The 13,702-nt window shown below is 35.8% G+C and overlaps 1 protein-coding gene across 24 annotated transcripts in view; it reads right to left on the bottom strand.

Annotated features, from left to right (window-relative positions):
- CADPS2 (calcium dependent secretion activator 2) overlaps positions 1-13,702 on the bottom strand; it is a 285,040-nt gene that overhangs the window by 79,353 nt on the left and 191,985 nt on the right. For all 24 annotated transcript variants that reach the window (XM_039726825.1, XM_039726810.1, XM_039726802.1 and 21 more), the window contains 2 exons: positions 11,990-12,177; positions 925-1,026 (listed from right to left, as the gene is read on the bottom strand). In XM_039726825.1, coding sequence (XP_039582759.1) covers positions 925-1,026; positions 11,990-12,177 — 290 coding nt within the window. The remainder of the gene's footprint in view (positions 1-924; positions 1,027-11,989; positions 12,178-13,702) is intronic.

Below are 13,702 nucleotides of genomic sequence, written 5' to 3'. Positions count from 1 at the left end.
TTTAGTTCAACATGGATATGAAGTCCCAAGTGAAGGCTGCTATGACCACTATGCTCAAAAAAATCCCCAATGACCTATGATGCTACTGAATACTAGATATTTACCTCACCAAACCAGAGAGGCATTCAACAAACTCATAGTCAGCCCTGCCAAAAAGTTCTGTTTCACAAAGAACTATTTAAACTGTGGAACTGGCTGTTATGATGTGATACAGAGACAAAAAACTAATCTATACATACAGTCTAAAAGGATTAGACTGACAGAATAGTGGCAGATAGGTTGGCTTAGTGTGACAAAGTAACAGGTTTGGTGTCTGTCTGCAATTTTTATACTAAGTTTCATAAACCATCAATTGTTGCAAAATAGCAGGAAATCCCATGTTTCCTCTGTTTCTCATACTCCTTTTCTAAACATCTTCTGCTGGTATTGACATTCCTCAGTATGACAAACTCCTTATTGAGAATGATGACTCTTAAGAAAGATAAGTGTATCTTTCATGGATACACTTTTCTTTATGTCTAATGGAACCAAGAAAATTCCATTAGACATAAAGAAAAGTTTTAGCTGCCATCTATTAAAGATGTTTCTACTCCTATGATTTTCTTGATCCATAATAATTCAGAAATAGTTATGGCACAGTCACTTTCATTCAGACAATTTTCTTGGTTAGACTTACACAAAGCTTGAACTTTGAAAAAAATAAAAAAAAAATCAAGGCCTGTATTCTTGCATAATAATTTCTATAATATCTATCAATTCACATATTACACAAATAAATTTCAAGTACAACCACCTGTGTAAATAAATTATTTCATATTTAAGCTATTCCTTTGCAAGCAGACCATTTTATTTTCACTCCACTCATTCAAGACTAAAATGAAACACCATGAGAAAACTCTTCCATTGAATAAATTATACACTCACCTGAAATGGCTTATTTGGTTTTCCAAAAGGGAGGAAAGTCTGTCCTTAATTTCCTCAAACCTTTCTTTCTCTTCCACAGATACTGTTCCAATTCCATCTGGCCTGTAACAACAAATGTTTCATATTCATTGATATCTCTTCATGCTGATTTGTCTTTGAACAATGATCTTTACTTCTAAAGTTTTCATTTAACATGAGTGTTAATTCCCCTTTCCTCTTTCTCAATGCCTCCAAGGATAAACAGTTACTTGTGAATATAGCTAAAGAACAGGCTGGACAAATAATTTCTCTTTTGAGTTGAACTTTTGAATTCAAGTCCTAAGTTTCTAAGTTTCTACATTATCTCAATATGAACACAAGTTAACATATAATTCTTACAAATCCTTTCAAAAGACAGTATCTTTTCTCAAGAAAATTAGCACTATTGTCAGAGTAGAGAGGTCTACTGAAATCTTGCTAAATTTCACCTCCTTGAATTTTCTATTTATTTTCCTAGAGGCACAATATAGCTAAAAGTGATTTTAAAGTAAAGGTGGGAGGGAAACTACAGTGAGAAAAGCCACAGCAGAGAACACCTAGGAATTTTGCGTAGTGAGGATAGAGTTTGATTCCCCATCCTATATTGACAAATAGCATCATGTAATCAAGACTTCCATATAGGTGCAGCATTAAAGATGCAACGAAAAAGTCTTTAAAAACCAAAAGCATTGGCATTTTTTAAGCATCAAATTTAAGTCACAATAATTCAAAATAAGCTTATATTTAGTATGTTAAACATACACTTGGTCTAAAATCTTAGCCTAAAGGTGTTACTAATGTATTTATATTAAAATTATGACAAAAGTAAAAAAATAATTAAATATACAGCTCCCAAATATTATTTTTGCCATGCAGTCACAACTTCCCCACATACAGCCTACTTTAAAAAGAAGTATCTGAAATGTTCCTGTTACTTTCTTAACTTCCAGCTTGAAGAAAACAAATCAGCTACTGCTTCTCACCTGAGTTTCTGAACCTGACACTATGTGTAGCTCTGCCCTGTATCTTCTTCAGAGCCTCCAAAACTATCTCAGTGTTTCTAGAACTGAGAAAATTGTACTAAAATGACATAAAGAAAGACAACATTCTTTTTTGGAACATTCTGAATGTTACAAGAATCATTCTAGGATTCTATGAGCATCTTTTTCCTAAATTGTCACTTTAACTTTCTGCATTATACTTAAACCTAGAAGGGATAAGTTGCTACCTGGTCATGACATAAACAATTCTCTCACCGTTTAAATCACTTATATTTGTGACCTGTCAAGTCAAGGTGGAAAGAATGCCCGATTTCCTTAAATTATTGTGAAGACAACAATAAAAAATCAGATATGGTGGGGATGGGAGTAGTGAGGCACATCAACGCACCATTGTATAAATCTGATGTGAAAGAGCAAAAAACTTATCTTCTCTCTTTTGATGGATGCCAGGATACTTTACCTCAGCCTTCTGACAAACGGCATGAGCTCGAATTTAAGTAAATTGCACTGTCTGCTTTCATTGTCAGGAGAGATTGTGCTCTGGACTGATAAAGTAAATAGTTCTGTCATATTAAGCTTCGCTGAGGCATGTCATATATATGTCAGGAAAGACCTAGGGGTCCAGACAACAGCAAGTGAAAAAGGTGAGCCAGTAGGATGTCATGTCTGTCACCCTGCACTAAGGCTGGGATCTCTAAGTACCAGGGACCTGTCACTTCACTGAGTTTGTTGTCGTAAGGAACACCTTGTTGACAACAACTAAAATTTTCAGAACTGCTAAATATACGTTTGCATGGAAGCTGATGTCCCAGAAGGAGGAGTACACAAAAAGGTTTTGGAAAATGACCACCTATAACACTGAAAAATTTATCTCTTGAAAACAGAAACATTGTGCTATTCTATTGCTTTTAGAAAATAGCACGAAGTCTAAACCACAATGTTGTCTCTTCTTCTTGCAAACTTTATTGCAACAACAATATACAAATGCAACACAGTCCTGAGACATATCATGCCGGTGATAATTTTTCTACTTTAGGGAATATATACTTACTACTGATTTGAAAAGAATCCATGGAAAAAAAGAAATTGTTTCTGAGATAAGCTGAAATATTAAAAATAGATGAATACTTCAATATTTCCACTCATTTAATCTTCTGGATATTTTTTCTTTATTTACTTTGAAGACTGAATAAAATAAATAGTACTGTTTTGATCTGGTTACTTTTATTTATGATTACAGTGCCTGCAAGGAAAATCAGACTCACACAGTTGTTTTGTTTTCAAAGGTTTAGGCCATCCATAAACTATGCTAGAACTATTTTGCAAATAAAAGCAACAACAAATGTGTCTTTCCTACTGTCTCAAATGTTATGGACTTGATTTTTTTCAATTCAAAACTAGTACTAACTTCGATATTGCAGCCTGGGAACTCTCTTACAAGAACTCAGCCAAGAAAAGTGATGGACTGTCTTAAGAAGAGTTTTCATTTTAACATCATCTTCTCAAGAAGGTAATGGAGAGTGAATTTTCCTTGTGTCCAAACTCTTTTTCGTCCTTATTGTTCACAACATTTTTTAGAATTAGAGAACCAGGTGAAAGAGTGAACACTCAAAACCTGAGTAGCCTTCTCTCTCTCACTTATATTAGTTTACCATTTTTTGAGGACTCTGTCAATTGGATTTGGATTTGCTTGTCTTATCTGCTTAGATCACAGTCTAACTGGCACAAATATAATGTTGTCTCTGGTCACAAGTGAAATTGTTTAATTCACCCAGACTTAAATATCAAAAGAGATTTGAAATAAGTATCTCATGAACTAGAGCTAGTAAATTCAAGTGGAAAGTAGCTGTTTAACCATGAACCACTTAAATAATAAACCGAAAGTAAAGGCTGACCAGAATTTTAAAACTTATTTTTTACTGCAAAAATCTTGCAAGATTGTTGTCCTGACAGCAGTTACTAGAAAAGCTGACTGATTAGGCAGTGGTTTTTTGTTTTCCTGTTGCAATGGATTGGTTTTCCTCACATTATATAATCCTTTAAGGATTGGAGCATCATCTAGAATTATTTTTGATCTCTAGAGGTCTTAAAACCTGTAATAATTTGAAGAGGTCACTTGATGGATTGTAGGATTAAATTATTGTGAAGACCCACAGCAGGTAAGGTAAAACTGTATTCTTGTTCCAACAGGAATTAGATATGGACACTGGGTTGGCTGTGGATTGTTTCCAGTCCTCAACTTTGGAAACAGCTTCTCCTAGTGGCCTCTTGGAGAGAGAATTGTTGCCTTAAGCAAGACTGCTTTGTTAAGACAGCCTTGGAAATACTAACTGAACATGCCTGACTTTCTTCCACTGGAACACCATTGATAATGGTGCTTTTTTGCACCTTTACATGTTTTAAAAATTATAAAAGTATTTTCAACATGCCTTACTCATTAAAACATAGACCATCATGTTGGTATGTCATGAAAAAAAAGGCTATGAGGAGAGTAATGTACAGATTGATATTCTAACATACATACAGGTATGAACAGTAAGGCTGACAAAAAGAATTTGCCATCTTGCTAGAGCAAGATAGGAAATTATTATGAAAAACAAAATTAAAAAACTGCCAAAAACGTCAGCTAACGTCTTTAAGACATTTCTATAATAAACTGCATTTCAAGGACACAGAAAAAACAAAACCAAATTTAAAAGGCATCCTTTCTTCTAGAAACAAATTGTTTTAAAAGGTTTCAGTGCTTTCTGAAAGCACTTGTCTTTCTATCCAGCAGGATGTACAATCAAACGAAAGAACAGTGACAAGTTTCAAATTAGCAAGATAAACTGTTTGACTGCTTGTTTCTTAGAAAACCAAAGATTAAATTTTTTAGAATTCGATGTAGAATTTTTTTTCTCTTTATGGGACTTTATATTCAAGAACTTAAATACACAAATTTTCCTTTAAAATGCATCTGTATTAAGGCTTTTGCAGAGTCCATGGTTTATGTTACAGAAATGTAAGAATGATGACTTCCACTATCAGCTTATAAGAGGACAGAGCAGACATCTTTTTACAAAGAAAATGAAGACAGTGTATTACTGCATAAAATTTAAACCTAGCTTTAACCAGCAGACACTTCAACACTGAGCATTTTCTTGTTTATATTAATGATTCTTTGAATATTTCTGACATAAAACTGGCACAATAGAACCTTGTGCTGTATGCAGTTCTCAGGCTGCTCTGACACCTGTTACAGGTCATGCCCTTTTTTCACAACAGAATGAAAAAGACCAATTTTGAAGGTCATTAAAAGAGATTAAGATCATAAATTAGGTTGATTTTAATAATCTTTATGCAGTTATATTTTCTACTGAAAAGCAAAGCATGTATTAATATAATGTCATTTTACCCAATGTATAAGGTTCTGTAAAGGCAGTAATTAGTTGAAATTAATAACAAAATAGTGTATCATGTTTAGGGGTGGTAAGCCTTCCTCTGTGCTTCATATACCTTGGACATGATCCGCTTCCAAAAAAGAAGGATGAACTGGATGATGCAAGATGCTTTACACAGGGCCTAGTGAAAAATTTCTATTCTCAACAGTGCCCAACAAGCCTCAGAAAAAAGGAAAGATTATATTCAAATGGAAGAAGATAGATAGTTTTTTACTGAGAATACTGCTTCTCCTTTAGCAGCACAAACTCATATAGCATATCAATCCTAAAAGGTCTTTTTCTCATTCCGTTCTGTTCTGGGAAAATAGTGACTGATACCAAATGACTTCTGAACGAAAACATGGGTTTAAGTATGAGAAGTCCACTCTCACCACTTTCATTATAAATGACTGATAGAAAAATGAGACAAACTACAAAAACCAATAGATTCTTGTTACATCTCTAGATGCTGTACCAAATATGAGAGAGACTAGTAGACTGATGTTACACACTTTCCTAAAAGATCCACACTGCAAGGGAACTCAGGCTTGTTCCTCCAGTTGTTGGAGGAATCCTAGATCTGCCTTGGAACAGATCTAGGATTAAAGCAGAAGGTCCAATTGCCAATAAAAACCAGCAGAAATAGACCTTGCACCTGCTGTAATTACAACACAGGTAGAACATGTAGGATTGAGAGTGAATAAGAAACACAGCAGAAAGAGAAAGCATTTTCAAGTCCTTGAAACCAAAATGTTCCACAAAATCCACAAAATCCTGGTTTTTTGGGAAAACCATCTAAGAAAAAGTGTACATGATATTTAAATATTTAACACATAAAACTGTGCATGTGAAAACATAGCACCCCTGGGAAGAGATCAACTGGACAAAACCTTTCACATCAGATGGTGACCATGTGCAGACAAATGGTGAAAGTACTGACTTAAGTTCTGGAATTTTATTTTAAATCATATTCCATATTGTTTATGAATGACACAAAATGAAGGAGAGCTTATCAAGATATAGACAACCTTACTTTAAAGTTAAGTTAGTCAGAGAAGAAAATACCTATTCAGAAGTTCCAGAAAAAAAAAGGAGACAGAGCAATGTAATGATACTATTTTCTTTATTTTAATGAATTTCCTTTCCCCAGATTTAAAAGGGACGATTTCTCTGAACATTCTTTTATGACTTGACACAAAGTGTAAAACTGGAATAAATGTTTCTTACCACAAAACACTGAAAAATGAAAAGAAATATATGAATGCATAGCACTCTCCAAAGTTTCCATAGTTTCACTTCTCTTGTGAAGTGAAACCCTTTATTCTACTCTATTTCCTCCAAGCATAACCAAAGCAAGAAGCCTATCAGAGAGAGAATCTACACTGCCAAATGATGGCAAGGACCTAAAAGTAGCTTTCAGAGAGGGCAAGGTACTACAGAAATAGAAAATGATTTTTTGTACTGGTGTATTATTGTGAAGTAAATTATTATGAAGAAGACTTCCATGCTGGAACCCTTCTTTGTCCATAGCAAAAGGACTCTTCATTTTCAGCATAATATGTTTAAATAATGAAAGCAACTAAAAAAAACCCTTTATGGAACAAATGAGAAAAACAGACAGCAGTAAATTGCCAGACCCTGAATTACCTGTGGGTATGTGAAAATTCTCAAGAATTTCTGAGGAATGGGAAGTCAGAATCAGAACGGGAGGATAAATATCAGAAAAAGTCTCCAAGGAGCCAAGGGAAATACAGGCCAGTAAGTATGACATGCACCCCATAAAGTTAGAAGGAACTATAATATAAGGATATTTAAGGATAAAAGTAAGGAAATTTTGGTAAATATTACCTATTGTCAAGTCTCTATGGCTTTGAAACTGTAAGACAGAGAACTCCTACCTTCTGACCTTGGAGTTCTCTAAAAGGATTGGAAACAGGTGGATGAGTGTGACCTGAGCCATATGAAATATCTGGATTTCCAAAGCTCTTTTGACAGTCCCTAATCAAAGGCTTTAAAGGCAATTAAACAGCACCTGAGTAAAAGTTCCCACATTTACGTTTAAAATTAGAGAGGTGAGTACCTGCTGTGAAGGTATGTTATTAGTAAAGTTCTGCACACATTTGTGCTGAGACTTGAGCTATTTTACAGTATTTATAAATTACCTGGCTAACAGCTGAGAACTGAGGTGATAGAAAATGTCATTTTAATGATAGCTATATAGCACAGTGTGGAATTCCAGAAAGACCCCATGAAATCAGGTAGCAATACTACAGAAAACAATGACAAACACAGAAAAACGTTAGGAAAACACAGTTGTTATTCAGAATGGAGATCCTGGTTCTCTGATGGATAATTCCATGAAATTGTCCCTGTTCAGTACCAGTCAAAGGAGCAAATCAACACTGGGAAACACCAGAAAAGGATAAGCAACTAGCGGAAAACTTCTGTCCAATCATTGTATTGTTCACTTACAATTCTTGAATCTTAAATAGCAAAGAAACAGAACAGGAATTTTTCTTTTTTCTTCTTTACCTCTCCAATAGCAGCAGAGCATGAAATGAGATGTGTAGGAGTCAAGTTCAAAGCAATAGTTCTTCAAGCAAGAGGAGGCTGAGCTGTGGAATTTGCTGCCAGAGGTGTTGAGGGTGAAAAGGGCTTACAGGGGTTCAGGGGTGCAATGGACAAGTATTTGAAATAAAGACTCACTCCAGGTTACCAAACGGCATATTCTGAGCTGCAAAGAGTTGGGAGTTGGAAAGAGGAAATATTGCACATGCTTGCTCTTCTTTTACTCCAAGGAGGTCAACACTGGAGCCAGGTGAGTGACTGGCCTAGAAGAACCCTGACTCAATATGACTGTTCTTCTATGGAAACACAGCAGCGCTGAAGCTTTTACAATAAAGACAAAAACCCCCAACCTATTCATCTTAGTTATATACTGATTTCTGTAGCCTTACTTTCACATTCACTTCTCATATATGAACTTCCATTTCATCAGATATCTTTCTGAATAAGAAAAGTTGTAACAAGGGAATATGCTTGAATTTTGAATTTTTCAATTCAGTCTGTAACCCAGCAGGTGGAAAGAAGTCACTTCACACTTCATGTGATACCCACCAGCATTCATTTCAGATATGAAGGACTAAATAGAAGTCACAGCATGAAAAGTAGACAAGAGTGAACATGATGGGGAAAAAAAACAATAGCTCCTACCTGCACTGTTTAGACTGAAAAGTCATCATTCAGGAATGTCCTATAGTTCCCTGTTCTGCCCATTTCACTTTCTCCAGCAATGAGTTTATGCATAAGTGCAGAGCAAAAAGTTTGCTTGTGAACTAACTTATATATTGATGAGGACTATATAGAATATTTCATATGAATGAACATTGAATATTTGAAAAGAAAAATCATCATGGTGATGAGAAGCCAAAGGAGATGGTACAGTAAATCCACATAGCACCAGAAGTACAATGAAAGATGATCTTATTTACAGAAGAAAATAAAATAGTTGACTCAAAACCAAGGATGTATATTTGTTTAAACACAGCACAGCTATTTTTTTTGTGAAATATTTTCCTTGTTGGCTATTTAGGAAGAGAATGTCTTAAGACTATCATCTACAAAAGCAGAAATACCTTTTCTACATAAGCAGTTGTAATGGACTAACAAACTGGAAAGGAAAAGGACAAATAAGCTTTGAATTTCTCAGTCTAGGACTCAGCACATTGTGTTTGACCCTGAGTAAACATTTCTTTTCCTAAACCAACAACACTGGCATAAGACACACAAAGTACAAGTATGCTTGATAAATCTTGCAGAAGTTGTTGTCTATATCTTCATCTCAGGAAAGAGAAAAAAGAAGCTGGGGACTGTTCTCTAGTCCTGAGATCAGGAGACAAGGTCTGGTGCATACAGCCTACAACTGGAGCTCAGTTCAGGTCTCTTCTGTGCTCCAAATGTCCCCAAAGCTCTACGACAACAAAACCTCTACATGTTTATTCCAGGTGTCTGGAAATAATCCCACGGTACTGTGTTAAAATTGGCAAGATTACAGCCTGCAGCATGAAACATGTTTCACGTCCTACAGTGCAGCAAAACAGCACAGGGGACACCTGAAGGTTCAAAGAGATGCTGGAAGAATTTGGAAAATATATGAAGGGTGGAAAGAGCCAAAGCTGATTCAGATTTAGATTCTCCTCACCAGAAATGAAGGTGAGAGAAACCTGTATCTGATTGTTTGACTGATGTCACTAGATTGCCTGTTATTTTAAAATTCATACATAAAATAAATGGACAATATGAACTACAGATACAGCTGCATTTCTACATGCCCCTCCACCACCTGACTTCAAGATCAATTTTGATGATCTTTCTCAGGCTTGGGGAGGGTCTAAGATCCCTCTGTGAAGCAAAGGTGACATATAAATTAAATACATCATGGCCAGAGTATAAAGGCCTTTGTTCTGTGGTCTTTCTGATTCCCAGACTGACTTACAAAACAAAAATGTGTAACGCCAGGGACCAGCCTAGAACTTTGGCCTGTTGTGCATTGTCTGTGAAATTCTCTTTTACCTTTTACTATTTCTTAGTGCTGCGGTAAATGAATGAGTGGGTATATTATGTGCCCGTATTTCTGTGTCTGTCATTCTGAGTGAGTGTGTCTGCCTCTGTCCTTGACTTACTTTTTTTCTTTTTTCATGTTTCTTTTTTCTTCCTTTTTACAATATCTCAGTTCTAGTCAGACCCTCTCTGTTCAACACTTCTTTTATTCCTAAAACACTCATAATGCTATTCAGAGAATATCTGTACTGTAGGAATAGACAGAATACAGAGTGCTTACCACTGTGTAAATGATGTGCTCTCTGAGATATTTTCATGCACTGCGTGCACGGTTGTCCTTCACTCAAATTATGAAATAAAAAGAAATGTATCTACCTTTCTTTTGAATTCTTGAAATAAGTTTGAGCAATTATCACATATATTTATCTTCTAGGTTGAATCCAATAATAAAAAGGCGAGAAACAACAAAGACTTGGACTCAATAGGAAATATGAATGTGTCAGGTTCTTGAGGAACTGACGAAGAAGCATGCTTTTACAGAGAATAGGTTACCAAATAAAAGCCAGAAATCTCCTAACTTACTGGTATGAATGTTAAGATTCTTGACAGCATTTCAAGCACATTCAAAAACATTTCAATTTTGGTATTATTATCATGTATTATTATTGTTAGTCTGCCACTATGAAATCACTCAGGTCACAAATCCCCAACTCCAGATGAGGCTTTGTCTGAGCCAGTGAAGGAAACAATATCCTTCCTAAGGATTAGCTCTTCTTCTCTGGCTTGAGGACAAGTAAAACAGCCTCTGTGGCTGACTGGTAGCAAAGCAACATAAGCATACATCTTGGACAGAAAATCTCTCTTCCAATCCTAATCAAGATTCAGTTTGGGGACTTCCTGAGAGTAATTTCCTTTTGGGACTGTGATGTTTTTCCCTAGTGGCTGGATTGGCTCAGTTGGGAGGATCTGTTGGGTTTCTCCTTGTTATTTTTGGACTTCTTAAACATATTCCATACAGCAGTCTACAACTCTAGTGCACAAAATAGACATAAATGTATGTTCTCCTATAATTTGATAGACTGGCAGCCCCACTGCCCACACAAAAACAAGGAAGACAGGGGGCAAGTTTATTGAATTGCCACTGTGATGGTCAGACACCAGAGCACATGCTCTGATGTGAGGCTGAGGGAACTGGGCTCTCTGGGTGTACTGGGTGGCTGACAGCAGGCAACAGATACAACTATACTGAAATTAGACAGGTTCAAATGGGTAAGTCCTGACTGCAAAAAGCCCTGAGCAACCTGGTCTGACCTCATAACTGACCCAGCTTCATGCGGGAAATTTGTCTAGAGATCTCCTGTGGTCCCTCCTGACCTGAGCTATCCAATGACCTGATCTGCAATTGGTGCTCTCCAGCAGCAGAGCTTGTCCTCTCACAGTCTGGAATAAGACATAGATGAAGCAGTGCTTCCTTTAAAGAATGTGCAAAAATAGCAAAGCAACAACTTTTTTTTTCTGTCTTTCACTTGCAAGTGGAATGAAGATATCATCCCAAGACAATCACTGTGGCCAAAAGCTCCTGAAGTAGTCTACCTGTCTAGTGGAAAGGATTCCAGAAGTGTCCTGACTCTTCCTGGCTGGGGCTTACAGATAGTTCTCAATATATGTTATTGCTCTCTGTGATAGCACAGACAGAAGAACACAGTATAGTATGATAAGTTCCCAAGCTACAGACTGCAGAAAGAGTCAACATTTCCCTTAAACTGCGTAATTGTTCAAAATGTTTACTGGAAACACCATTTAGTGCCACAATATAAATGCAGAATGAAGAAGACTACCCTTTTAACAGTTTTTTATCTTGAAAACATATTGCAATAAGACAGTAAATGCTAAAAGGAGATTTCTTTTAGCAGTAATCTGTATGGAACCTCCAGTACTCCTGAAGAAATTTTCATGAACTGATTTCTGTTGTGTGCAGCTCCCTATCTGGTGAATGCAAAAGCCCATAAAAACTTTTCAGACTGCACATTTAAATACTATGGATTAAAAAATATATCATTAAATTACCTGTTACCATGAACATGAGAAGCACAAAATGCAAAGCTGTAGTGGAGCAAGGTTGGATCAATGACAGAACCATTTTCTGAATATTCAATCAGTTCATCGAGATAGCAGAGATGGCGGTGGCAGCCTCTCACCCCGTAGCGAGCGCAGTATTCATCCAACACGAAGACCTGACCCGGGCTAAACCAGCCCTGAAAGGCAAAAAACACACAGCATTTTGAGGTTTATTTTCCCACTCAGCTTTAAATCAAACAAGGAATAGAAACATAGATTTTTATGTCCATTACATAAACTTTTTATATTAGAATGATTCCATCTGACTAATGCTGACGGCACTGAAAGCTAGACCCTACAATACCTCTTACTGAAAGGATTAAATGTCAGGAAACTATTTGCAGTTATGAGATACCACTACTATGAAACACCCTGTTTACAAAAAACATGCTAATATATCAAAAGTCTGGTACAGATTAAGTTATATATCAAAACCTAAAATAAACTAACACTTCAAAATAATTTATTTTGTTTTAGTAATCAGTCATAAGACAAAAACCAAAATTTGGGAAATGCTGAGGGACATTAACATGGACTTTAAAGCACAGTTTCTGGATGGTCAGTTCTCTGTGGCTGCAACTTTAACATTCTCACCACAATTCAACCCTTTATCCATGTAACATGCATGCACTTCTACCAACTTTAAACAACTTTCACTAGTAAAGAGATGCAAAGCTAGGTAGTTTGTTATAAGCCACCTGAGTAAGATTTGACCTTAAGTAATTATGAGATATTTTCAAGCTTACTGAGAGATTTCTTGGTCAGAGTCTTGATGAGAACAGCTTAACCCTGACACACACATGAGCAAAGTACAGACTCCTTCACATGATAAAAACAGTTCTTGAGTGAATCCAGAGTGTAAAAAATATAATTGAGTCTTGATGCAGAAATATGACAAGAAGTAGCAGAGTGAGCTTCCAAAAAGCAGCATGGAGAAAACCATAAAACGTGGAAAACTACAAATGCTGCACAGCTGTTCTACATAAGCATTTTTCTTTGTTCTTGTTTTGCTTATGGTGATATTTCCCTCTCATCATCTCTCATTATTCAATCTCATCAAATGCTTAAGAGAGACTGAGGAATACCTGAACTCAAATATATAAATAACTTGGCTAAGCAAAATGATTTTGCAAAATAAAGAATTTATAACACCAATATAGCTGCTGAAGACCAATATTTCCCTAATGTCTGTGAACACTTCGGCAAGATCCGATGGTTAATATTTGTACAAAGTATCACCAGAAATACTACTGAACAAGACTTAAAAATATATCCATATTAGTTTTAAAAATCTGTGGTTTTTTACTTTACTAAAATACTTGTTTGAGACATGAATTCAAGCTTTATATTCTCCCCAAACTCTTCAATTTGACACACTATCTTCAAACAAGAACACTTCAATGTTACTTAATATTTAATAATTTTTGCTCTTAATTAATTCCTTTGAAATCAGTGTTTCCACTGCCTTTAAGGAGTTTCATCTATTTCTAGAGAACACTTAGCTTTAGAACTCAGAAAAATACTCAGCATGTTAATCTAGTATCTGATAATGTTGCAATGCCTCATATAGCTTACAAAGTGTTTGATGCAAAATATGGTGTTCTATTGAAAGAAGAAAGAAAAGGGATTTTAACTGTATTTTTGCAATAATATGTATGCTAG

The sequence above is a fragment of the Passer montanus genome, unplaced genomic scaffold, assembly GCF_014805655.1.
Source record: "Passer montanus isolate IOZ18808 unplaced genomic scaffold, ASM1480565v1 scaffold6, whole genome shotgun sequence".
Classification (NCBI taxonomy): Eukaryota; Metazoa; Chordata; class Aves; order Passeriformes; family Passeridae; genus Passer; species Passer montanus.
This window is presented reverse-complemented; position numbering and strand designations above follow the sequence as displayed.